At 52.1% G+C, this 23,653-nt stretch overlaps 4 protein-coding genes across 4 annotated transcripts; 1 reads left to right on the plus strand and 3 right to left on the minus strand.

Moving 5' to 3' along the window:
• Positions 1-274: 274 nt before the first annotated feature.
• Positions 275-3,799, plus strand: MAA_00025 (SWI/SNF family of DNA-dependent ATPase; the record flags this gene model as incomplete). The annotated part of the gene is made up of 4 exons (XM_007818023.2): positions 275-358; positions 423-488; positions 650-3,610; positions 3,674-3,799. 4 exons carry the CDS (start codon positions 275-277, stop codon positions 3,797-3,799), a joined length of 3,237 nt encoding a protein of 1,078 aa, XP_007816214.2.
• Positions 3,800-4,666: 867 nt separating this feature from the next.
• Positions 4,667-5,918, minus strand: MAA_00024 (WD40 repeat 2; the record flags this gene model as incomplete). The annotated part of the gene is made up of 3 exons (XM_007818022.1): positions 4,667-5,032; positions 5,105-5,702; positions 5,869-5,918. 3 exons carry the CDS (start codon positions 5,916-5,918, stop codon positions 4,667-4,669), a joined length of 1,014 nt encoding a protein of 337 aa, XP_007816213.1.
• Positions 5,919-11,889: 5,971 nt separating this feature from the next.
• MAA_00023 (Ankyrin repeat-containing domain protein) lies at positions 11,890-17,360 on the minus strand (the record flags this gene model as incomplete). The annotated part of the gene is made up of 4 exons (XM_007818021.2): positions 11,890-12,045; positions 12,109-16,901; positions 16,977-17,118; positions 17,175-17,360. The coding sequence occupies 4 exons, from the start codon at positions 17,358-17,360 to the stop codon at positions 11,890-11,892; spliced, it is 5,277 nt and encodes a 1,758-aa protein (XP_007816212.2).
• A 1,632-nt stretch (positions 17,361-18,992) lies between these two features.
• Positions 18,993-21,386, minus strand: MAA_00022 (amine oxidase, flavin-containing family protein; the record flags this gene model as incomplete). The annotated part of the gene is made up of 5 exons (XM_007818020.1): positions 18,993-20,100; positions 20,163-20,277; positions 20,345-20,478; positions 20,544-20,774; positions 20,833-21,386. 5 exons carry the CDS (start codon positions 21,384-21,386, stop codon positions 18,993-18,995), a joined length of 2,142 nt encoding a protein of 713 aa, XP_007816211.1.
• Between the last annotated feature and the right edge of the window lie 2,267 nt (positions 21,387-23,653).

Consider the following 23,653-nt stretch of genomic DNA (forward strand, 5'->3'; position numbering starts at 1 on the left):
AGCCCCAAACTCGACCTGGCCTTGGCCTCGATGGGCACGTAGAGATTCTTCCCGCCATCAATCTTCCGAAATACTTCTCTAACCTTGTCACTAATTCCGTCGAGACATATTCCACCACGACGCCAGTGCCGTTGGATTTGATTACATCCATCAACTGTGAATTAACATATTTACGGGCAGCCGAGATCTTTGACCTCTCCGGCGAGGGCCGCCCCCAACGCGTCTCATTTACAACCAGTCGCGTTGAGAGGTTCGAATATCTCTCGTTTTCGCCATGGCGCCGCGATCAAGAGCTAGCGGTTTGGACACTGACGCATCAATGTCAGACGCACCGGAATACCGTAGAGGAGAAGAAATGGTACAGTCTATCGTGTAACTCTGGTTGTGAGCATGCAGCGACGCTGACCGCAGGCAACTGCTAGGAGGTCGACGAAACCCCAGACTACACAGATTCAGATACAAACCCCAACACAACGGCGAGCAGTGTTGTCGGAGAGCCGCTTACCGATGGGCGAAAACGCCGATCAGAAGCAAACCAATTGCGACGAAGCATCTTCGGCAGGAAGCACGACCGCCTAGGCGAATCGAAGGCACGTCGTCGTATTCAGAGTGACTGCTAGCATTGAACCCTAACTAACTACCCCCGTAGGAAGATGATACAATTCGACGATTTCGATATCTTCTCGGTCTAACTGACCTCTTTCGTCACTTCATCGAGACGAATCCCGACCCCAAGATTCGAGACATCATGGCCGAGATTGATCGCCAAAATAACGAGGCAGCCCACAGCAAGAAAGGCGCCGGCCGACAGGGAGGAGCTACCAGTGACCGTCGCCGGCGAACCGAGGCCGAAGAAGATGCCGAACTTCTCAAGGATGAGAAGCACGGGGGTTCTGCCGAAACCGTGTTCCGTGAATCGCCACACTTTATTCAAGGGCAGATGAGAGATTACCAGGTCGCAGGCCTAAACTGGCTAATCTCTCTTCATGAGAATGGTATTTCTGGAATTCTTGCCGACGAAATGGGTCTCGGTAAGACTCTTCAAACAATTTCTTTCCTAGGATACCTTCGGCACATTGCGGGCATTACCGGTCCGCACTTAATCACCGTGCCAAAGTCGACACTTGATAACTGGAAGCGGGAGTTCGCCAAGTGGACGCCGGAGGTCAACGTTTTGGTTCTGCAAGGCGCCAAAGAAGAGCGACACAACCTTATCAACGAGCGCCTCGTGGACGAGAAATTCGACGTTTGCATTACCAGTTACGAAATGATCCTAAGAGAGAAGGCTCACCTGAAGAAATTTGCTTGGGAATACATCATTATTGATGAGGCCCACCGTATCAAGAACGAGGAATCCTCCCTGTCTCAGATCATCCGACTGTTCCAGTCCCGAAACCGACTCCTCATCACAGGTACTCCTCTGCAAAACAACCTTCACGAACTTTGGGCTTTGTTGAACTTTCTGTTGCCCGATGTGTTTGGCGATTCCGAGGCATTTGACCAATGGTTCTCAGGTCAAGATCGTGATCAAGATACTGTTGTTCAGCAGCTGCACAAAGTACTGCGACCTTTTTTGCTGCGCCGAGTCAAGAGTGATGTCGAAAAGAGCTTGCTTCCAAAGAAGGAGGTCAATGTGTATTTGGGCATGTCTGATATGCAGGTCAAGTGGTATCAGAAGATCCTGGAGAAGGATATTGATGCCGTCAATGGCGCTGGTGGCAAGCGAGAGTCAAAGACTCGACTTCTCAACATTGTCATGCAGCTTCGAAAGTGCTGCAACCACCCATACCTCTTTGAGGGTGCTGAACCTGGTCCACCTTACACTACAGACGAACACTTGGTATACAACGCCGGAAAGATGGCTGTTTTGGACAAGCTCCTTGTCCGACTCCAGAAACAGGGTAGCAGAGTCCTCATTTTCTCCCAAATGAGTCGTTTGCTTGATATCCTTGAGGATTACTGCGTTTTCAGAGATTACAAGTACTGCCGTATTGATGGTGGAACCGCCCACGAAGACCGAATTGCTGCCATTGATGAGTATAACAAGCCCGGCTCCGAGAAATTTGTCTTTCTATTGACCACCAGAGCTGGTGGTCTAGGTATCAATCTGACAACTGCCGACATTGTTATCCTGTACGATAGCGATTGGAATCCACAAGCCGATTTGCAGGCAATGGACCGTGCCCATCGTATCGGACAGACAAAGCAGGTGGTTGTGTATCGATTCGTGACCGACAATGCCATCGAGGAAAAGGTTTTGGAGCGCGCCGCACAAAAGCTCCGTCTTGATCAGTTGGTCATTCAACAAGGGCGTGCACAGATTGCGGCCAAGGCTGCAGCGAACAAGGATGAACTGTTGTCCATGATCCAGCATGGTGCGGAAAAGGTGTTCCAGTCCAAGGGCGCAACAGGAGACTTGCAGGGTAAAAAGGAGCTTCATGACGATGATATCGACGCCATCCTTAACCAGGGCGAAAATAGAACCAAGGAGCTCAACGCCAAGTATGAGAAGCTGGGAATTGACGACCTTCAGAAATTTACGTCGGAGTCCGCGTACCAATGGAATGGTGAAAATTTTGCCAACGTCAAGAAGGATGTCGGTATGAACTGGATCAATCCTGCGAAGCGTGAGCGCAAGGAACAATCGTACTCTATGGACAAGTACTTCCGACAGGCCATGTACGGAGACCCCAAGGGTGATGGCAAACCTAAAGCTCCGCGCGCACCCAAGCAAATTCCTGTTCAAGACTACCAATTCTACCCACCACGTCTCCGAGATCTCCAAGACAGAGAGACGGCCTACTATAGAAAGGAAATTGGGTATAAGATCCCCCTTCCGGATGGTGACGAAGAGACTCTGTCTGATCGAGAAGCTGAACGGGCTCTCGATCAACAAGAAATCGACAATGCCACTCCACTGACTGAGGAGGAAAAGAAAGAGAAGGAGGAATTATCAACACGAGGGTTCGGTAACTGGAGCCGAAGAGATTTCCAGCAGTTTGTCAATGGATCCGGCAAGTATGGGCGTCACGACTACGAGGGTATCTCGAATGAAATCGACAGCAAGACGCCTGCAGAGATCAAGGCATATGCCAAGGTCTTTTGGCAACGGTACACGGAAATTGCCGACTACACCAAATCTATCAAGGTAATCGAGGACGGAGAGGAACGTACGCGCAAGATTGAGAACCAGCGCAAGCTACTGCGCAAGAAGATGTCTCAGTACAGAGTGCCTCTGCAGCAGCTCAAGATCAACTATTCAGTCTCCACTACCAATAAGAAGGTGTACACAGAGGAAGAGGACCGATTCCTGCTGGTCCTCCTCGACCGATACGGCATCGACTCAGAGGGCTTGTATGAAAAGATGCGTGATGACATTCGCGAGTCCCCCCTCTTCCGATTTGACTGGTTCTTCCTCAGCAGAACTCCGACCGAGCTCTCCCGCCGCTGCACAACCCTTATCACTACGATTGTTAAGGAATTTGAAGACGTGCCTGCACGGGGGTCCAACGGTGTCAATGGCAAAACTAAGCGTGAGCCAGATGACGACAACGACGAGGACAGTATCCTTGGTGCACCCGCGAAAAAGAAGTCCAAGAATGGCGTTAAGGTTCGTCTACCCCCAGCTATTCGGATCCGGCCTATTTGGCGGCAATACTAATACCTAGTTTAGAACAAAGCTCTGGACAATGTCAAATCAAGCAAGGCTTCCTCGAGAGCCCCTTCCCGCGCATCCAGCGTCGCCTCAACGGGTTCAAACACCACGTCTAAAGGCAAAAAGGGCAAGAAGAGAAAGTGATTGATAGCTCAACAGAGCATGGCGTGTATTGTGTTAGAAAACCGGGATAGGTGGCTACGGGACTGATATAGATGTATGGCGTTTTCTGTCAATGATGTTGGGTGTTTAGGGCTTGTAGGCTTGTTATGTAGTGGCCTGGCCTGGTTGAGTCAATAGGATTTTTGTCGACATCATTATGAGTGTGGGTTGTCTGGCGTGTGTCAGTTTGAGCAACGTGTAGATTTAGTTCTCGACCATCAGCTTCCTACTTGGAGATGCTACTGTTTCTTTCTGGCGTGTGTCTCGACATATCGATTTCCATCACTGGGCCCTCACGTCAAGAGTACAATTGGCAAAAACTACAATGTCATTCCCACATCTTCCAGAATTCGGCAGACGCTCCGTTCCATCTTCCCCCGCCCTTTGTTCTTCGTATCTCGTCAAAGAGGAAACGAAACGGCTGTATATGAACTACCTACATATAAAGACCCTCATCGGCACAAGACAAACACAAATAATGCCCAGTGTACCCGGTCTCCATACCATTTTCCGACCCTACTTGTTTAAAACCCGTGACGCGTCTTTTCCCGGGTGTACTTTTTTTCTCTTTGTTGTATCGTTTTACCCCAAGAAAAAAACAAAGGGCTACCTTGTATTCCGCCATAACGCCAAACTATGCAAGCATACCAGGAAAAGACGCGCCTTAAAAAGACCAAATTTGTTTCGAAGGACTTTTCTGCTCTCCTCCCAATCTCACGGCGAAACTTGCGAACTTGGCGCCATGCGCTTGTTTGTGTCCCGTCGTGCAGCAAAGGATATTAAGATGGCAGAGTAAGGTCCGCGATGTTTGGTGATTTTACTTCCTCGTCATATGGTGTTTTGTTCCCTTTACTGCATTCGGTTGTTTCGTTCCCTTTCGACTTCGTACAGAAAGTCGTAGTAACCCTTGTCAAAATGGTGAACACGGACGTAGCCGTCCTCTCCACCGCTGGCGTAGCTCTTGCCCGTGGGGTCGACGGCGACGGTGTTGAGGGGACCGAAGTGGCCTCGCACGCGACCGACCTCGTCCTCGAAGATCTTGTGGTAGAAACGGGCTTCGAATTTACCCTGTCGAGCGGAAGTACGGGTGACATCCATGGCGGCCTGACCACCGCCGAGGATAACAAAGTCCTTCTTGGGGGTGATGGTGGCGCTGTTCAGGGGAGTATCGGCGACGTAGTTCTTCAGCACGGTGAGATCGCGGGCAGCAATGAGCTGTGTCAGCTTGTTAGTATCTCCTTGCTGACCCTTCAACTTTGCCTATTGGTTCGTATGGTTGTCACCTACCTTGGCGGTCTTGTCCTTGCAAGCAGTGATGAAGTAGGTGCGGTCGGGAGCCCACTGCAGGTCGACAATGGGCTGGTTGAGTTCGTGGATGGGGACGTTATCCAAGAGGTCGCCGGTCTTGCTGTCGTACTGGCTGACACTACCATCCTCGTGTCCAGCAATGATGTACTTGCTCATGTTGCTCCATCCTGCAACCGTGGCCTTGGATTCGTCGCAGACAATGGTCAAAGCCTTCTCGTCGCTCTGCTCGGCCTCGACGTCGGGGTTGATATCGATGACGACAATGTTACTCAGGTAGCCCATGCGCTTTTCCGTGACACCGAGAAGCCTGGTGCCATCCTCGTTGAACTCGACACGCTTGACGGCGGTGGGGAACTCCCAGACCTTGAGGCACTTGCCGCTCTTGACGTCCCAGAGGCGGATGGTGTTATCGGCAGAACCAGAGGCGATCATGGTCGAGGTAGGGTCGACATCGACGGTCCAGATGGCACCAACATGGCCGTGGTAGGTTCCGAGACGCTCGCCATTGTGCGAAAACCAGGCGCAAATCTGCTGATCCTTGGCGACGGAGAAGATGATATCGCCATCGAGATTGTAGCTGTTCACGGAGAAGGACAGTTAGTATATGAGTCAGTTGAGGATATAGAAATTCCTCGCAAGCATTTTTCTCTCTCTTCTACTCGCCAAGATTGAAACGGCAATCGGACAGCGGGGAGGGGCTATTTTGACGAGGAGGGGAATGAGCGAAGCGAGGCAAGTCGTACCGAATCTGAGTGAGCGCACGCTCGTGCCCAGAAAGGAGAATGGGTCTCATGTTGGGCAGCTGCTTTGCGAAGTTTACTCTCGACCTTGTTGCTGTGGATGAGCCGGTGCTGGACAAGAAAGGGTCGAGAGAAGGCGGAGGGTAATATGGGCCAGCTGGGCAAGGCGTTTGGATGAGACTTGACCGTGGTTAGTGGGCTTTGAATTTTTGGCGATTGTGCGTTTCGGTGGGGCACGATGCCTCGAAAGGGTAGCGGGGGAGTCACATACAAATCCGCACAGGTACCGCACCGTGTATGGTCAGAGGCAAGCGGAAAGACATGTGCGTATTTGACCGCTTACATGTGTGTATTTGTGAGAGCTGACCATTTTACACAGGGAACGCGGCTCGGGATTGGAGCGTGCCGATTGGACTGACATGTATTCCGTACTTCAAATTCTGCTGCGCGTGCCGCAAGAGAGCAAGTACCTGAGTACCTCCACCAAACATCTTGTTTTTGTCCCCGACACTTTAAGACATCAAGGCAGTCAACACCATCCCTGTTGGAGTCATAAATAGTGAGTCACGATGCTATGAGGCAGACAGTCACTCCCTAGTTTGACCCAGGCATCGTGCTCGTCACCCTCGGATTTGACTGGCAGTGACAGGCTGCCCCTGGAGACGAAGCTTCTAGGTCAACAATGATTTGGTAACCATGGAACAGGCACAACAGTGATGGCGGTCATACAACATGTACCCGGTAATCAGATTGTTGCTCTGGGGTCTGTTTTGGTCGATGATATGGATAGCCCTGCAATCAAGATCTTTCAGCTAATCTCCTTACCACGATGCCACGAGAACCTTCGACTGCAGCCGTGGCCATTTCCGATGAGCGGTGTCTTCGGGTAACATCCCTTCGGGATCGAATATGAAGAACCTTTGACGATTGAGCGGTTGTGGTATGTTGCTTTCATTTATAGTACCGCTGTGTCGCCTTTTACTTGGTGGCTTTCTCATCCGCAACCGCAGCTCGGAGTGCTATAGCGTAGATACAGCAGCAGTATTTCTGACCGTTGCCAACTATGAAATGAGATGCCACGTTACGTGGCGAACGGCACGCCATGGCCAGATTTTTGGTCAACTGGCCAACCCATCCAAACCAGTCTACTTCAATTCCCTGTGCCTCACTGTTATGTGCGAGAGACATGCTTGTTCGGGCTTTGCGTTGACGGCCAAGTATACCATAACATGACGCATTTTGCACAATGACAGACAACTCAGGGGTAATACAGACCGTGTCAGCAAATCTTGGATTGTGACATTGTCTTTGCGGTTAGGAACTGTGCTTGTTCCTGATAAAACAAGTCATGATGCTACCATCAACTGGTATCTGCGGTCGCGGTCCTAAAGCTTCTTGACTTCGATTCATAGCAAATCATCCATCATTCTTTCTTATCGCTCTAGGAAAACCCTGCCTCTCTTTTAGTCGCCACAAACTTCAGCGGTCAATTAGGAGGAACCCTGTCAACTCCTTACCGCTTCTTTTCTCCTTGATCTGTCTCATCAAAATGAAGTGCATATGCTGCTTTTGCTCCGCTCGCTGAGGGTACGCATGTAAATCTACTTTACCAGTCTCGAAGTCCGACCGCTATGATTTAACTTCCGTCAAAGTCGAGTCACTCAGCTTCTCGAGCCGTCTCATTGCCCGGGCCTCCGTTTTCCGGTGTCTTGTTACCGATGAAGTCTTTCTTGCTGGCTTTTGGTAAGGGCTTCGTCATGGCCATTATTCTGAAGATCCGTCGAGGCAGACGATGGCCTGCTTCTTCGACAATTATGGGTTCTTCTACTGCATTGTATGCTGTGGCCGCACCGCCTTCTGCTCGTAGGTATTAATCTCGTCTGGAGACCTGCCAGTGCTGTTACGTCCAGGAACGCCCAAGCACTGTTCTTCGTTGGCTCAGTTGAGTATCCGAGGAGGGGGACCGCGCAGACCCGGAGAGATGAAGCTCACTGAGGAGTGGGTCGGGGGACCAGTAGTAACAAGAAATTTTCAAGGGTCAATGAGGAGGGGGTTTTCTCGCAACACGGCACAGGCCTTCTTGCCTCTTTTCTTGCTACTAGTACTTCCTCCATGTCTCTTCTCATCGGCTGAGAATCCGCCTTTCTGCACCAACGGTCTGTTGGGCAGTCGAAATTGGACGTGGCACAAGGAGGGGTGGGTTCTACAGTGGGGTTCTACTAGTGATGATGAGGCTCATTGTAAGTCATCCACACGTGTAAGAGACCCCAGCCGCATCATGCAAACCATCGATTCAACCAACCAGGATGTAGGTTTTTGGGAACTTGCTGGCGGGCAGAACTTCTTTTCATCGTCAGATAAGAAGGCCATCATTCCGCACGTCCTTTTTACTCGTTTCTCTTGGTCGATTTGAATTGTTCCCTCTTTATCCCATTCTTTCTCTCCTCTCTCCCATGTGCCTCTGACTGAGGGACAACATTTCTTACTATTCACCGCAATTCGACGTGTGTTTTTCACCGACCCTTACTATACACCATCTCCATCTTGTTTCCCATCACCTCACTTGTCTTGCCGCAAGTTTTTGGCTACCCTGACCTGCAACACGCAACGGACCGACCTTTCGCCGACGACTCGGACCAAAATTACCCCAAGTGTCTGGTTGAAAATGGCCATCCATCATCGCCAGTGCGCTTCAACACCACAACACAACTCAACCACATCATATTGATCGACGCCGAACACGATGAAATGAGGCGAGCAGAAGTGCAGCGACTGAAATGAGGCGAACAAAAACTTGCACACGTCACACTGCTATGTCGCCAGCCTCACTTTCCATGCATGACTTGGACGCCTTGGACGCCTTGGACGCCTTTTTTCCGCCGCACCGCATCTTAACTTGGTAATCGCAGGCCAAGACTTTGATTTCCTCACCGAATTTTGAGACATTGAAGCAAATCCGCAACACGTTCATGTTTTACTGGCTCAGGGAGCACACATTCTGTCCCGCCTCGCACCATTGCGCGGTTACCGGCCCAGCTCTTGGCTGTAGCAAAATCCGTATACCTCTCGGAACCGGAGCAGTAACCCGGTGGGCTCTAGAAGATGGAATTCAGCCAGAATTTGAGTTGAGACCGCCTCATTGGCCCAATGAGATCTGAGTGGTGGCTACTGCTAATCACAGGATATTCGTTCAATATGGGAACAATATTGAACGATATCGACGGGCTAGAGGTTGAAGAATTTTGCAGAGAGGTACAATGAGCCGGTGACTTGACTATTGCGGATTGGCCAAGCACGAATGTCGAGTCTGGTTTGCTGTCACGATGCGCCACCTGGAACGGGTTGCCCATGGTCATCACTCCGAGCAAATCGAAGAGGGGCCGCAGTTAGGAGATGATCTTACTCGCCTGAGTTCATGCAGCCGGAGAAGGAGGCGAACGTGAGTGTGGTTTCCGATACCTACATGCACGATATGGACGCATGCACGAACTGTACCGAGAGAGTACCACACTAGCGATGCAACCCACGACAGCTACCGATTAACGACCGTTTGGCAAGGCATTTGGCTAGTTGTATACCTTCGAATCCGAACCAAACCTTTACCAGCATGACTATGTCATGTATTCCTGAGATCGTTGAGGACCGGACGCCTTGCATGGATGGAAGAATGGAGGATGACCGTCGTCGGCAAACGCGAGCCAAAAAAGAGAGATTTCAATCGACTTTTGCGTTCAAATTCGCAGCAGCGCGACATGCCGCAGTCCTCGCCGTTTGCAACTCCATTCTCTTGCTGCGAGTGAAGTTCTACCTGATTCGAAACTCGTTGACTCTATCTGGCCCCCCCCGGCGATAACTACCGACACTTGGCGATTTCTTACCGATTCGTGGTACTATTACTGCGATATTAGAGGAAACTCATCAACTGCCAGGCTTGGTGTGAAAATGCCTTCGGCAAAGGCTGTGTACAACGGGTAATTCGTCCTTGCTAACTTGGCTCTCGTACCTGCTGCTCACGCTTGATTCCTCAGATCGGCTCCCCGCAGGCCCGACCACAAGTATACGCACCATGGAGCGACCTCAGGCGGACAGAATCTTGGCAACGACCGCCTTGCGAATTTCCTCGAGCGTGGCGCCTCGGAGCCTCAGGACATGGCGGCTCGTCATGCGCAAATCTTGGCTTGTATAAGCTCTGTTGACGCCAAGTTCAACCACAATTGAAGAGAGAAGGGAACACACACGGCTATCCGACTGGAATTAGGTTTATGGCGTTCGGGAAGTAGGTAGCCCCTGACGAGACGGAATGGATGTGATGAGAAAAAAGGGACAGAACTCTGGGCGACGCGCAAGAAGCTTGTTACTGTCTGACGGGAAGAGTGGAAAGGGTATTGAATATTGGAAGAAAGGCGTACGACAGGCTTGTCAAAGCACTGGAAACAAGGTCCAATGATGTAGATCTAGCTCTCGTGTTCTATAGCTGGACTATTAACTTGACTCTTTTACACATTCTATCGGTGTCCTTGATTGCCAAGTGAAGTGCGACTATTATTAGTATAATAGAAGAAAAAGGGGAAAAAAAGAAAAGAAAAGATACAAAGAGAGTATAAGGGTTTGAGTTAAACGAAAAATTCAGTCATGCTGCGCTAAACGAAGTGAGAGCGCTGCAGAAGAGCCTTCCAGCTTTGCTTCCGTAATTAATAAGAGCCCACGAATAATCCACCATAATCACTAGCCTCGCATAGCTCAAACTTGACATAACATTTGAATGAAGCCTAATCTCAAATGACCATCTACCTAGTACCTAGTAGGAATGACTGGCTTGGATGCTGATGTCGGTACGTATCTTTGGGGCGTACCGCGATCCTGTCTTTTTGGTGTTGGGGTCGTACACATCTTCCTCAGAAGCAGCTCGACCTTCTAGCTAGCCTCATACATCCAATCTCATGATAACATCATTGAGCGGCACAACAGGCACAAAGCAATCCATAGACGGTCCCCAGCATGGCAGCTTTGCTTACACCTATATCAAGGGCTCAAGTTGACATTTTACCTCGTAATGCACATATGAACTCAATTCGGGCACACACTGAAGTACAAGTTTCACACGGCGAGCGCTAGGACTATCCGCATCTCTAGATGGGCGAGTTGTTTGCAAAAACACCGCCTTTAACATGCACGGAAGGCAAGAACAAGTCCTTAATTGCTGTCATAAATAGGGTGGTCGAACTGTCTGGATTGTTGAGCCTCTTTCTTCGTCTTGAGCCAGCTCGCACTTGAACTGCAATATTTCTTCATCATACCAGCTGGCCTCCCCTGACGATGGAAGTATCGCCAGTGGCTTGCCTCATGGGTACCGGAAGAGTCTTGGTGCAGCAGAGATTCCTCAATTAGAGGCATCAAGATGCGGTAGCAGGTTCTGCATAATCTCGGACACTGTCGGCTGCCGTTTCCGACTTGGGCTTCAGAATACAAAACATGAAGCGGAGCCGCACGGCTTGGATGCCCGGGTCATCAACTAGGAAATTTGGAGTCCCAACCCGAAACAGGAGCCTGAGTGAACTCATCCATGAGGAATCCGAGAAGCATAGGAAAATCCAGCAACTTCCACTTAGTCGAGGCGTATATTGAGTGGCACCTGGCCTATAACAAAGGCTAGTCAACTCAGGTTCCATGTAGAGACGTTTGTAATAGAAAGCCACCAGACTGCTGCTAAACTCGCTATAATATACACTGGTACTGGTCATGCCTATGTACAATACCATACTAGCAAGAGCGTTCACTGCATTGTTCTATCTTTGAGAAGATGTATATTCATTCTGCTGTTTAGCGGTGTCTGACCAACAGACTTCTGGGCCTCAATATGGCGTGGAACTCTTGTACATATCTGAAATATCTCTAGTCAGACCGAGCATATCACTCTTGTACCTCTGCATATCCAGTAGTCTGGTTTAGACATGGAAGGGCATTGCAGATGCTCTCGAGGCTCAACTTGTTTGTCTATTCTTGTACGAGACAACTCCGCTTGACTTATCCCCACGGATCTGTCTCGAGTATCTCACCAGAGCATGTAATCTTCCTGAATGGATGGCCACGGTAGTGCATCTTCACCACGCGACGGAAGGTCTTGAAGCACATGTGGAAGGCGATACATCTCGTACACTCGTATAATGGCCCATATATCATCTGTGTAGAACGTGCGGATTAGTGCGATCCCCCCCATTCCCCATCGGCTTGAGGGCTACTTACACACTTGCAGGCATCACAGATAACTTCAAGTCCCGAGCTTGACGGCGCCGCTTCGTCTGGCTCTAGCGGTCGAGAAGTCTCCTCGTCGGCCGCGATGTCGGCCGGAGACTGGAACGGCAGCTGCGGGTCGTCGGGCCTGAGACGATTTCTCAAGCTCTCGTCACTGGTAAGGTGGCCGCCGTGGTACCAAGCGACGTCGAAAGGGGTCCAGCCTCGGAGGCTCCTTGCGTTCCTACAAGTCGAGCCATCTCTATCTAAAAGGAACTCGACGACTTCGCTATTCTGGCTGCGACATGCCCAGTGCAGCGGGGTCCAGCCGTCTACGTCGCAGTCTCGCACTGCATCTGGATGTTTCTCAAGAACCAATTTCACCACGTCTAGGTGTCCGCGCCCGGCCGCGAAGTGGAGGGCGTGCTGGCGTTGGTGCTCGTCTGTGCTTACCAATGTGATCTCGTCGTTGGTGAGCCTCTCCAGATACTGCATCGCGGCGCCTAAACGTCTTGAGCATGCGGCAAGGTGCAGCGGCAGGCGGCCGCACATGTCGCGCGCCCCGGGCGATACATATTTATGGTGCAGAAGACAGCCGACCACTTTTCGATCTCCAAGGTAGGCTGCGAGATGGAGCGGCGTGCCGTCGTTATCCTTGAGCATTGACTGGCGTTCCAGGAGGAACTCGACCATACTCTTCCACTTGGCGTGGATTGCAAACTGCAAAGGTGTTGTGTGACGGCCGGCGTGTATGTTGAGAGTGGTGTTGTCATGATCTAGGATCATTTTGGCCATGGTTTTGTACTCGGCGATGGCGACGGCGACGGCCACGCCGACCCCGGGAACGACTGAGGGCATGGCAGCTGCGGCGTGCAGCGGCGAGCCGTAGAAGCCGCTACCTTTGCGGACGTCGGCGCCGCGGCTGAGAAGCAGCTCGACCATTTTCGGACCGTCCTTGCCGCCTTCGATAACAGCAACCTGAAGCGGAGTCCCGTGTTTCTGGCCGACGAGGTTCACGTCCGTCTTGTCAGACTCGCACAGCAGCTTTGCGAGCTCCAGCCAACCCCAGGCAGCGGCGTAATGAAGCATCGAACCGTAGTTGCCGAGTTCCTGATTCGGGTCCATGCCATATTCCAGCAGAATCCGCACTTTTTCCGTGTCCCGGCCCTTCTCCTTCTGCCCATGCAGGAAGGGGAACAACGCTTTAGGAGACAAGCAGAAGCCCGGCCCCCAGATGTCGGCGGCGTGCTTCACAATTGGCCGGAACACGTCCAGTTTGAAAGTGGCCAGCGCCAGGTCGAGGAATGTGGAATACTCACCTGCAAAGGGCTGCGGCACAGCGAAAGATGACTTGGCGGCAAGCAAGATGCCGACGCCGTCCTTACTGCCGGCTGTGGCAGCCAGGTAGAGCGGAGTGGCCCCCTTTTCGTTCTCGACATTTAGGCCGGCCCCGGCCTCGACCAGTATCTTGAGGCATTCTACAGAGCACTCTCTTGCGGCATAGTGAAGGGGGGTGCTCTCGCTGATGTCTCTCACATCAAGCTTGGCACCTCTGCTGACCAGAAGCTGCACCAACCTCGGGTTGGAGCTAAAGGCACCGTGATGTAATGCCGTCAGGTTTAATGAGGACTTGGTATTTATGTCTGCCCCGGCGTCGAGTAGTGTCTTGACCGTGTCTTGCCATTGAAACGACGCAGCTCTCAAGTAGCCAGCATTTAGACTGGCCGAGGACGTGCAAGGCGTAAGGACCTTTACCGCCGCAGTCTGTCCGTACTGGCAAGCCAGAACCAGCGCATCCGTGTCCCTGAAGCCTCTGTCCAGCAGCATCTTGATGACCTGGACATGGCCCGCAAGAGCCGACAGCGAGAGAAGGGAGGGATTCGCTTGGTACCCGTCGTCGCTGCCCACCACTTTTGCCGCCTCCAGGAGCTCGTGTAAAACTTGGTCGTGGCCGTACTGCGCCGCATACTGCAGAGCGTCACGGCCGTTTCCGTCACGCCATATTACACTGGCACCGCGACCTACAAGAATCCGGACCATGTTCAGATGGTTACCCTTGGTCGCAATAATGAGCGCAGTTGAGCCGTCAGATGCGTGAGAATTCACGTCAACATCCCTCTCATGAATCGGAGCAGATGTGGTGTCTCCCAGAAGCATCAAGGCGATTCCGAGGTGATTGTTCTCCAACGCCAGATGCAGCGGAGTTCTGCCAGCGCTGTCCTTAGCATTCGGCGCTGCCCCCCAGACAAGAAGCGTCTCGGCAATGTTCCAATGGCCGTTGCGACAGGCTACGTGCAGCGGACTTTGCTCTTGGTTGTCGCACACAGAGTGATCGGCGCCCGCAGTGAGAAGCTGCCGCACCACGGTGAATCGTCCGCGCTGGCTGGCGAGGAACAACGGGGTGGCGCCCATCAAGTCTCTCATGTTGAGCGACGCCTTGGCTGCTTCGGACTCGCCAAGCTTGGACAGGATCTTGGACACTAGACACTCTTGACCGGACATGGAAGCAAGATGGAGAGGCGTTCTCTCCTGATATTGCTCGGAGGCGTGGCTAATGTATTGCTCCTGCCGCTCCCATAATGCCTGCGGTGGAAGCGAACCACCCAGTGCTGCAATGACGTGTAGAAGAGGTTGATGATATTGTCCACGGTCCGAGTCGGCCCATAAATCGGGCTTGTTCGTCAAGTGCATTATCAGGCCGGAATTTCCAAGCCGGGTTGCATCCTGGAGAATCTCGTGCACATTCTTCTTGACGAACTCGCTGTACCTCTCTGCTAGTATACACAGGGACGAGTCGGACCCTATCTGGAAAGCTCTCTTCAGGGTATACTCGTCTCCAAAGTCGCCGCATTGATCAAGTTGGTGTAGAGTGCTGGCGATTCCCATCTGACACGCAGCCAGGGCCACTGTGGATGGACACTTCCCCTGGTCGGGTGCGCATTCAATATCAGATGCATGCAGTGCGAGGCTGATGGCCTCAGCACGGTCTACATGCAGTCGGTCTCGGATCTGGATGATGCTGGGCACAGTCTGTTGATTTGACTCGGGCGGCTGAAAGGCGCGTCCAGAACTTCGAAGTCGCAGGCAGCAATGAACCAGGTCTCCGTCACAGACAAATTCATCCTCCAATTCCGTATCTCCAGACGAGTAGTCTTTTAACCGTAGATGCGTGAACCAATGCTCGACAGCGTAGGACATCAGCGGCCCCGAGTCCAATTGCCCGGCCGCCACGTCACCGGGAGCATCACCAGAAAAGCTCTGGGCTTCGATAGCCCCCCCTTCCGACTCTTCCGATGCCTTTTCGGGCTGCCCGCTCCGGTAGTGATGAAGGATGTATCTGCGGCAACTGAGGGCAATGTCTGGACTACAAGCAGGCTTGAGGCCAAGAAAATGCGACGAGTCCTTTGCATGACCAGACGTCTGTTGGAGAAGGTGCTGAGTAAGCAGGGAACTGGCCAGGTAAACGGTGCCGTCCTCAACCTCAACAAGTCCGCACAACAGTCTTTCGAATTCTGAGACGGTGATTATGCTAAGGCCGTCGCCAACGACGTCATCTGCCCCCATCCCAAGTGCCGTCGCGAATTCGGCACATGTAAGTGGCCGCAGGGCGTGGGTGATCCATAGAATCCCAGTTCTTACCACACTCTCCACGGATTTGGGTACCAGATTCAGTATGGCCGTGACAACGTCCTGACTGATTGCCGAAAACAGGGATTTTCTGACCGACTGCAAGGACAGGAAGGAATGTTGTTCCAGCACAGCAAACAAGTACCGCATAGTCTCCAGATCCGTGGACGCTGCCAAAAATTCCATGCCATCTTTTCGGGAAAGAACCTGAGCCCTCTCTGGACCTAGACGGTCGAAACACGCGTCGTAGTCCATTCCAAGAGCTTTTAAAACGTCGGTATCGCCAGGATCTATCATTTTTCGAATAACGACGCGGTTAGTATCTTGTTGTATATGGTCAACAGTCGAACTAGAGGAGGGGGCTCCATCTCGGGTCGTATTGGGATTTATACAGGTACTGGCATCGGGCGTTGTGCCCGGACAAGAGGCCACATTCCGCACGACCAGGATCTTGACTGAAATTTCTGTTGTTTGGACCAAGCCAGCAAGGTCGGCAATAAGTTGCAAAAAGGGCGAGGCGAAATCAGGCTCGGCCGGCTGATGGGCGATGAGAAACGGCTGGCCTAGGACCTGTCCGCCAAGAAGCGTCACGAGACATGTCCACAATGTGGCCTCTATCCAGGCAATGTTGTGGCTGTCGAGAGCGTTTCGTGCATCCGCCAGCAGTGGCTGGATTTCGACACAAAGGCTGGGATGCCCTGTCAGCAGCTGCCGGCAAACACATGCCATAAGCTGTGCTTTTGTCAGCGGAAAAGGGCGCGGCTTGTGATGTGCCAGAGTCAGGAAGATGTCCATTGGCCATTCCTGCCGCTCCCGGAGTGAGGAAATAAGGGAACTTGTGAGAATGGTGGTGTCTCGAACACAGCCTCCAATCTCTAGTGTTGTCATGGTCCTGGCCACGGCGTGTTGGCTGCGCTTTGGGACCTCCCCTGTCTTTGGATCATTCGATACCTCTGAGTCTGGGTCTTGTAGACTCTGTTGTTCATGGCTTTTCATTACAGCAGCCCCCGTCTCCTTGCTAGCCCCCGTGGCCTTATCTGCCCACGAAGCCAGTCCGGCATCTGAAAGGATCCAATCACATAGGTTTTTGTAGGCAGGCTTCGAACCCTGTCGCGCAGGAATGTCTAGGCCGAATCGAGTGAGAAGTCGGAGCCATTCTTGATAGTCTTTGCGTGAGCCTGGAGAAGGAAAGACGATCAGCCCCGATTCCCCCGAAATTCCGATATGAGCCCCGCAGAGGAGTCAAGACTTACAGGCCTTCGCGTTTTCAACCCTACTGGCAATGAGAGTCTGATGCTCGTGTGCGGAGACATTGAACAGCGTGTTGTCACCTCTTGGAAGGCCAATCTGAATCTCACCGTGTACGTCAAGCGTCGCATTGAGTTTCTTGGCCAGCTCCACACGATTGTTAGTCTTTATAGGAAGCTGGCGGGGATTCTGTGACAGCTCACCATTTCATCGTCATCTGACTTTGAGCTTACGTGGTAATGACTGATTATGCTGATTTTGTATTGCTCAATGAAAGCATTGAATTTGTCCGTCAGGTCCTTGTGGAAGCTCGACAATTGACTGACAATGCGAGGAATCCAGGGGCCAGGGCAACCTTTATGCTGTGTGAGGATGAGGTGTGATAACATGGCCTCCCAAGAACAACAGTCTGACTCTCTGTGAGGGGACCCAAAGAATATCTGTCGTGGTATCAGCAGACTAAAAAAAAGGATGGGGATTTCTCTCTGCAGTGTTAAGAAAGAGATGCTTGACCTGAGACCGCAGGAGGTGTACCAACCAAAAGGTGTGTATTTTCTAGGACCGATGAGAACTTGGATGTGTCCGACGCCGCTATCAGCAAGGCCTAAGAGCAAATCGTCTGGTTAGTACATTACTTGATGGACCTCCGGGACTTGAGGGTCAGACCCATCGTCAGGTATCTTCATCTCACTTGTTTTAGGATCGTCCCGCCAATATCGCAGGCCGTAAAGATGAGTGCCGGCTTGGGAGACTATTTTACGCGTCAGTTCGATTATGCAGGGACCAAAAGCTCAAAAGAGTCAACCTGGTTTACCGCAATATTTCTCCGCGAATTTATAGCTCCCAAGGCCACTTGAAGCAGATTATTTGCCAAAGTCCGAATTCCCTTGATAGTAGCCGCCTCTCCGACGATGGCGTTGGCCGCCCAAGAGAACCCTATTTCTCGTCTAGTGGGCGTGCCTTGCTGGTAGTGCAACGAGGCATGCTCGCCACTGAGGCTCGCAATGCTGACGAAGCTGAACAAAAGATGTTAGAAATGGTCTTGGTAAGAATGTTTAGAGCGCCACACACATCGGGTCTGGAGAATTATTGGTTTCTTCCTCATGGACTATTGACGCAGGGCGTGGGGATTCTGGTTCTGAATCCCAGTCGGACACGGTAGTATCCTCCGAGTCAGAAGAGGCGCCCGCGGCTGATGGACTTGGAGCGGGATCTGGAAACTCCATTCTGGGCTGATATGCTGGACCGCAGGCATGTAAGGCTAGTTGATGGGCGACAGTCCCGAGGGCGCGTTTGTGGCTCTTTTTTATGGATGCCGAGCGCAAAAGTGCGCGAAAAGATGCTCGACTTGATCTGGCTAGCAATCGCCGCCTCGCCGGAGGTCACACGGTCAAGATCTGGACAAAGGCATCGGACAACAAAGGCCACACAACAACAAAGAAAGGTACACATGTATCACGAGAGCCCGGAGTCGGACCTTGGCGAGGGCAGCTTCAGGACTCTAGGGCTCACCGACTTCTTGATTTATAGAGACCTCTGACCCTCGAGGTCTTGGAAAACCAAGGACCCTATACTAAGGTCTACAAGATGACTTGTCACGACGCCGTGTCCGTATGCCGGGACACGCCACGTTCTACAGCATCCGTCAACACAAAACCCTGGGTTGTGCTGCGCGCCGAATTTGCAGGGAGATGATTGTATTCAAAAGAGAGAGTGCCGAGGGCATCTTCACGTCTGTTGCGGAGCCCGAGCACGCCTTGAGGTGTCCAGAGGCAATGCATGGCACGATGGCCACAAAACGGGTCTCGTTTGCATCTCGACGCAAAATATCAGCCATCACAACGATGCACCCGACTATCGACAAGTCAAAAAGCCAAAGAGTAAAAGAGCGTGTATTGAGAAAATGTGAAAGGAACCCAAAGCAGTGAGATCAACCTCGTTGACAAAATTCAGTCTCGGCAGAATCAGCACTATATTAACCCTAACCCTCACCCCTCACCCCCCTCGGCGGCAAACGCACGTCAAACACCACCAGGTTTCCTGGTCGGATCCAGATATCGCGACCTGTGTCGCCGTCCCAGGTCCCCTTGCCATTTGGAAATATCGGGCGTCATGTACGGCGGCAGTCCGACAAACGGATTGCCCGGCTCGTTTCTCTCCAAAATCGCCATGGCGAGCGATAGCGCAGGCACGAGGGAGACATTCTCCGCCATCCAGGCGTGCAGGCCGTGAATGATACTCTCGAGGGCGCCCACGACCCACGCGTGATGCGGGCTAGCGGCCTCGCCAGCAATGACAACGTCGCCCGAGGGATGGATCATCTTGTTCCACATCTTGGTGAACTGCTGGGGGCGGAAAAAGGCGAATGCCCCAGCCGTGTTGGGGTCGCTGCCCCAGGCGTGAGCATGGTGAGTAATGTAGTTGTCCTTGACGAGCTCATACAGCTCTTCCTCGGGCATGTGTTCAGTCCTATGCAGGCGCGCCAGATCGCGAAGAAGCAGCTCCTTTAGCTCCGCCTCCTCTGCCACCTTTTGCTCCGGCTCGGGGTTGCTGGATAGGAGTGCGCCGATGCGCTCCGCGTCCTGCTGCCAGGTGTAGGAGCAGAGGAGCACGGCGGTGCCGTCCGCGTCGTCGTAAATGTTGTACGAGGGATACACGCACGTGCGGATGCTGAGGTCCGAGTGGCCCAGGCCGCCCATCTTGATGTCGTGCGTCCCGAGATCGTGAATCCACCACGCGCGCTTGAACTTGATGGCCACCTTGGACGACGGGCCGTACCCGAGGGACCGGAGGGCCTGCTTGGTGGCGTAGTTGAGTCCAGCGCGACTAATGTCCATCTGCCGCATGCAGCCGAGGGTTGTCGTGTTGACGAGTCCCTTGTACTCGCACTTCGTCTTCTTGCCGTGCGGCGTGTCAACTTGGATTTCCACCTCCATCGGCCCCTTGGCCGTGATTTTGGTCACCCTGTTTCGGTAATGAGGCTTTCGTGAAATCTTGCTCTCTAGGATTTTGGACAGCTGCTGGGCGCCACCTAGGATGCAGAACCAGTCCTTGTGCTGGGTGTCGTATTCAAAATCCAACGATTCGAGAACAGTCTCGCTGAAGGCTTGGTCGTACCAATTGGTCCCCCTGGAATCACGCAGTATTTAGCATCATTACTTTCTGGCGGAGGTGTAGGATCTACCACTCACCCGTTGAACGTTTCCATCCACTCAATGGTTTCATAGTTGTATGGCGGTGGTGGGATAGAGCTTCCCGGGCTTGGTTTCGAACCGCCGCTGTAGATAGGGGAAACATGTGAGCGGGCTGTTTGACACAGCGAGCGCAAGACAAGATGGTCCATCTGCTTACATTCCCAAGAATTGGCGCGTACTGAATTTATCATACTGCATGAGGAGATTCCAGCCCTCACGGCCGGGAGGGTCCTGCTTAGCATCGCGTCTGAGGGCCTCTCTCAAGGGCTCAATGCTAGCATTCATGACGTGGTCGGGACCATTTTTGAGCAGTCTGATCCAATGCTGATTAGCTCAACGTGCTTCTTACAACGGCTTCATGGCAAACCCGCTCCCTACATTTTGGGTATGGTGTTGTCGGTTGAAATCTTGAACGGATCACTATCATCAATCACGATGGAGCTATACGTTCCCCATAGAGTGATGTCGTTGAAACACCAAGGCTCAACGGTACGTGAATGCTCGTCGCCATTCGTCATATAATACGGAATGATGGATCCATCGGGAGCGTTTGGGTGTGTTTTCAAATCCGTCATCTCCATACCGAGCGTCTTGAAGAGGGCAAACGTTCTATTCTTCTCGTCAGACCAGTCACATGGCGTCGTTATTATCGGCTGCCATGACCTACCGCGCCATGACGGGGTTGTCTGGAAATCTCATGGCACCCACGTCGTAGTAATCATGAGCCTTTCTCGGCCCCCCGAAATTATGCGTATATAGGCGGCCGCCAACCCTGTCGCGTTGAGCAGCCTCATGAATGGTATATGTAAAACACAGCGTATTTGGAAACCGTTTAACAAAGTCGTATTGGCGTTGGAATTCGTCCATGTTGGCCGGGGTGTCGCTTTGGGATCCGCCGTCCTTGACGGCCATCTGGAACAATTCCCAGTTGAGGTAGTCGAGCACCTTTGCGGCGAAAAGGCCAGCGACTCCGGCTCCAACAATGCCAAGCGGAATAACTAAAGATCCTGTTGGAGGGCCCTTGGGTGTATCGTGAGGTTTCGGAGCAGGCGGTAAATACGGATCCTCAATATCAAACATGCGGGGATCTTCCGGCAGCGATGGCTCATGCCTTATATTGTCGCTCCGCAACCGCACAAACTCCTCCTTGATCCCTCGGACGGCGTGTTGGCTTGCCCATTGGTCTCTAAGAGACAAATTGGATCCTTGATCCAGTGACATGGTCAAAGTATGGGTGGGTGTTGTATGATGTGCTGTGTTGGCCTCTGCGCAGTTCAACGGGAGCTGGCGAAAAGAGAGAGCCTGGAACTTGCAATGTAAATGATGGCTCTCCTTGGGATGAGAAAACGAGAACGGATATCCAGCGGCGTCGTGGCACTACTTATACCTTTTGCCCTTCCTCCCCCTTTGCTCTGGCCCTTTACGAATGCCCGAGCCAAAGGGGAGTTGGACAGCATGCTTGGACGAGTCACGGAGCAGATGTATCCTGTAAGCCACAGATTGTTTTGTCGAGAACACGTCTCTGCATCAACGGCGCATCAGCGGCAATCAAGCGAGAACATGCGGATCCCCTGCTCAACTTTCAACTTTCATTACGTACAAAAGAAACGAAGCAGCGCTGCAGAAAAAGTGGACAGATGATATCTGATACCAAATGCATATACTCGGGAGTTGCTTGCGTCACATGCCGGATAGAAAAGGACGTTGCGTATGAGACTTGGAGCCCTCCTTTGTAGTCGGTCATTTTGCTAGTCAGGTAATGCTGACGCCCAGCCGTCTAGCTACGGGTGTGCAACGAAACATGTCGTTTATCAGAAAACTTGCCGTACAAGCAGGATGGCGACATGAGCTGTTGCCGCGTCGCGCGTTGCGTCAAGACGAGCTCCTCGACTCAGTTGTGTTGCATCGATGTCCTTTGCGATGCCAGCTTACACTTCAGCCACCTGGGCCTAGACTTGACGCAGGTTGACTCGAGCCGCAGCATCGCTGATTATAGGGTGAGGAAACAGACGGAATTCCGGGGCGCTCCCATATCCTCGCATGGATCGTGGGGAGCTGTCGCCGACTGTGCCGGTTATGCCCACGACAAACGGATACATGTTGCAGAAACGAGCAACGTCTGGTTACGCATAGAGAAAGCGATTTGATGAGTTTTGACTTGCAAACTGGTAGCACCTTCACCCCGTTAAGATGAATCGTCTTCCTAAGCCTCCGTGAAACGCTTGCAATGCCTGGCGATGTACTCCGTATAATGGCAGTGTTTGCCCATGTCTGTCTTCTCTTTGGACTTGCCGTCTGGGACATGAGCTTATTCCAATATTTTCAGCCCGAAAAGTGCGCCAAGGGATATAATCAGGTGCCTGGAGATACCTTCAATCGATCCATATCTGCTGATTGTGACAAGCAGGGTGAGCAAGGGTTCATGTTTGGCTGCCTCTCCTGGCCTACTGTTCTGGTCTTGTTCCCATGTGCTCTGCTAATCGAACTTTTGCGACGTATAGGCCAAGAAGAAGCATTTATCCGCGCTGGCAGTCAGGCTGCTCTCATATAAAGCCTGTGTTGGAACTTGGAACTGACAACGTAGCTATTTGCCAATTCATAGCATATCCGCACCTTGATACGCTTGATAAGACTTGGCTGATTTGAAGCCACAGGTGGACCAGATCATCCATGGACACATCCTCTTCGATCAGATGACTTTATGGGAATAGAATAATCTAGCAGGACAGTGCTGAACATGTCCGTGGTGCGGATGTTGCGGTTACAACGTTTGGTCCGACGAGCAAGGAGACTATCCGACTCGTCATGGTCTGACTTTGATACGGTATGTACTCATATAGCTACGGCTCAAGGCTAGCCAGCCACAACTTGAGCCTGGCAGTCGTTTCACCTTCGATTGACATGATGCGCTCTGATTATCCTTTGAAGCTTGCATGCTTGACTTGCGAGAGCCATGGTATTCCCAAAGAAGTAAAATAAAAGGGTATATCATTTCCTGCCATCCAAGGCCAAGAAGCTTTGTGAATAGATCTCATCGGCCAGTCACCATGTGATGCCAGCTCCTCGACTTGATGCGCCTGACCAAAATGCCGCAATCTCCCCCCAACAGAACCCCCCAGACGCACCGTGCCATCATCGACATGATAGGGCTGACGAGCTCCCTCCCGCAGTCATGGCTGTCAGAAAGCGACCTCCGATCAGCCGCAATCTGACGACCTGGGTCTAGACTCCTGCACCTGGTCAATAGACCACTTCAGCCTCACGCTCTCAACCTGCGGAATGTATGCACACAAACGAGAGAAACTGGGTAAAAACGCCTCGCGGGTCCAGGGGTCGCCCTTGCGGTCAGACATGGCTGCGAGCTTAATAGTTTAAATTGATGCTTGTTCACTCATATCGTGCTCTCGACGTAGGCCCGACGTAGGCTCGACGTCGAGTGCCACCGCCTCAAGACCGTGATTTCTTGCCTCCCTTTGCTCATCACGGCC

The sequence above is a fragment of the Metarhizium robertsii genome (assembly GCF_000187425.2).
Source record: "Metarhizium robertsii ARSEF 23 chromosome Unknown MAA_Scf_5, whole genome shotgun sequence".
NCBI lineage: Eukaryota > Fungi > Ascomycota > Sordariomycetes > Hypocreales > Clavicipitaceae > Metarhizium > Metarhizium robertsii.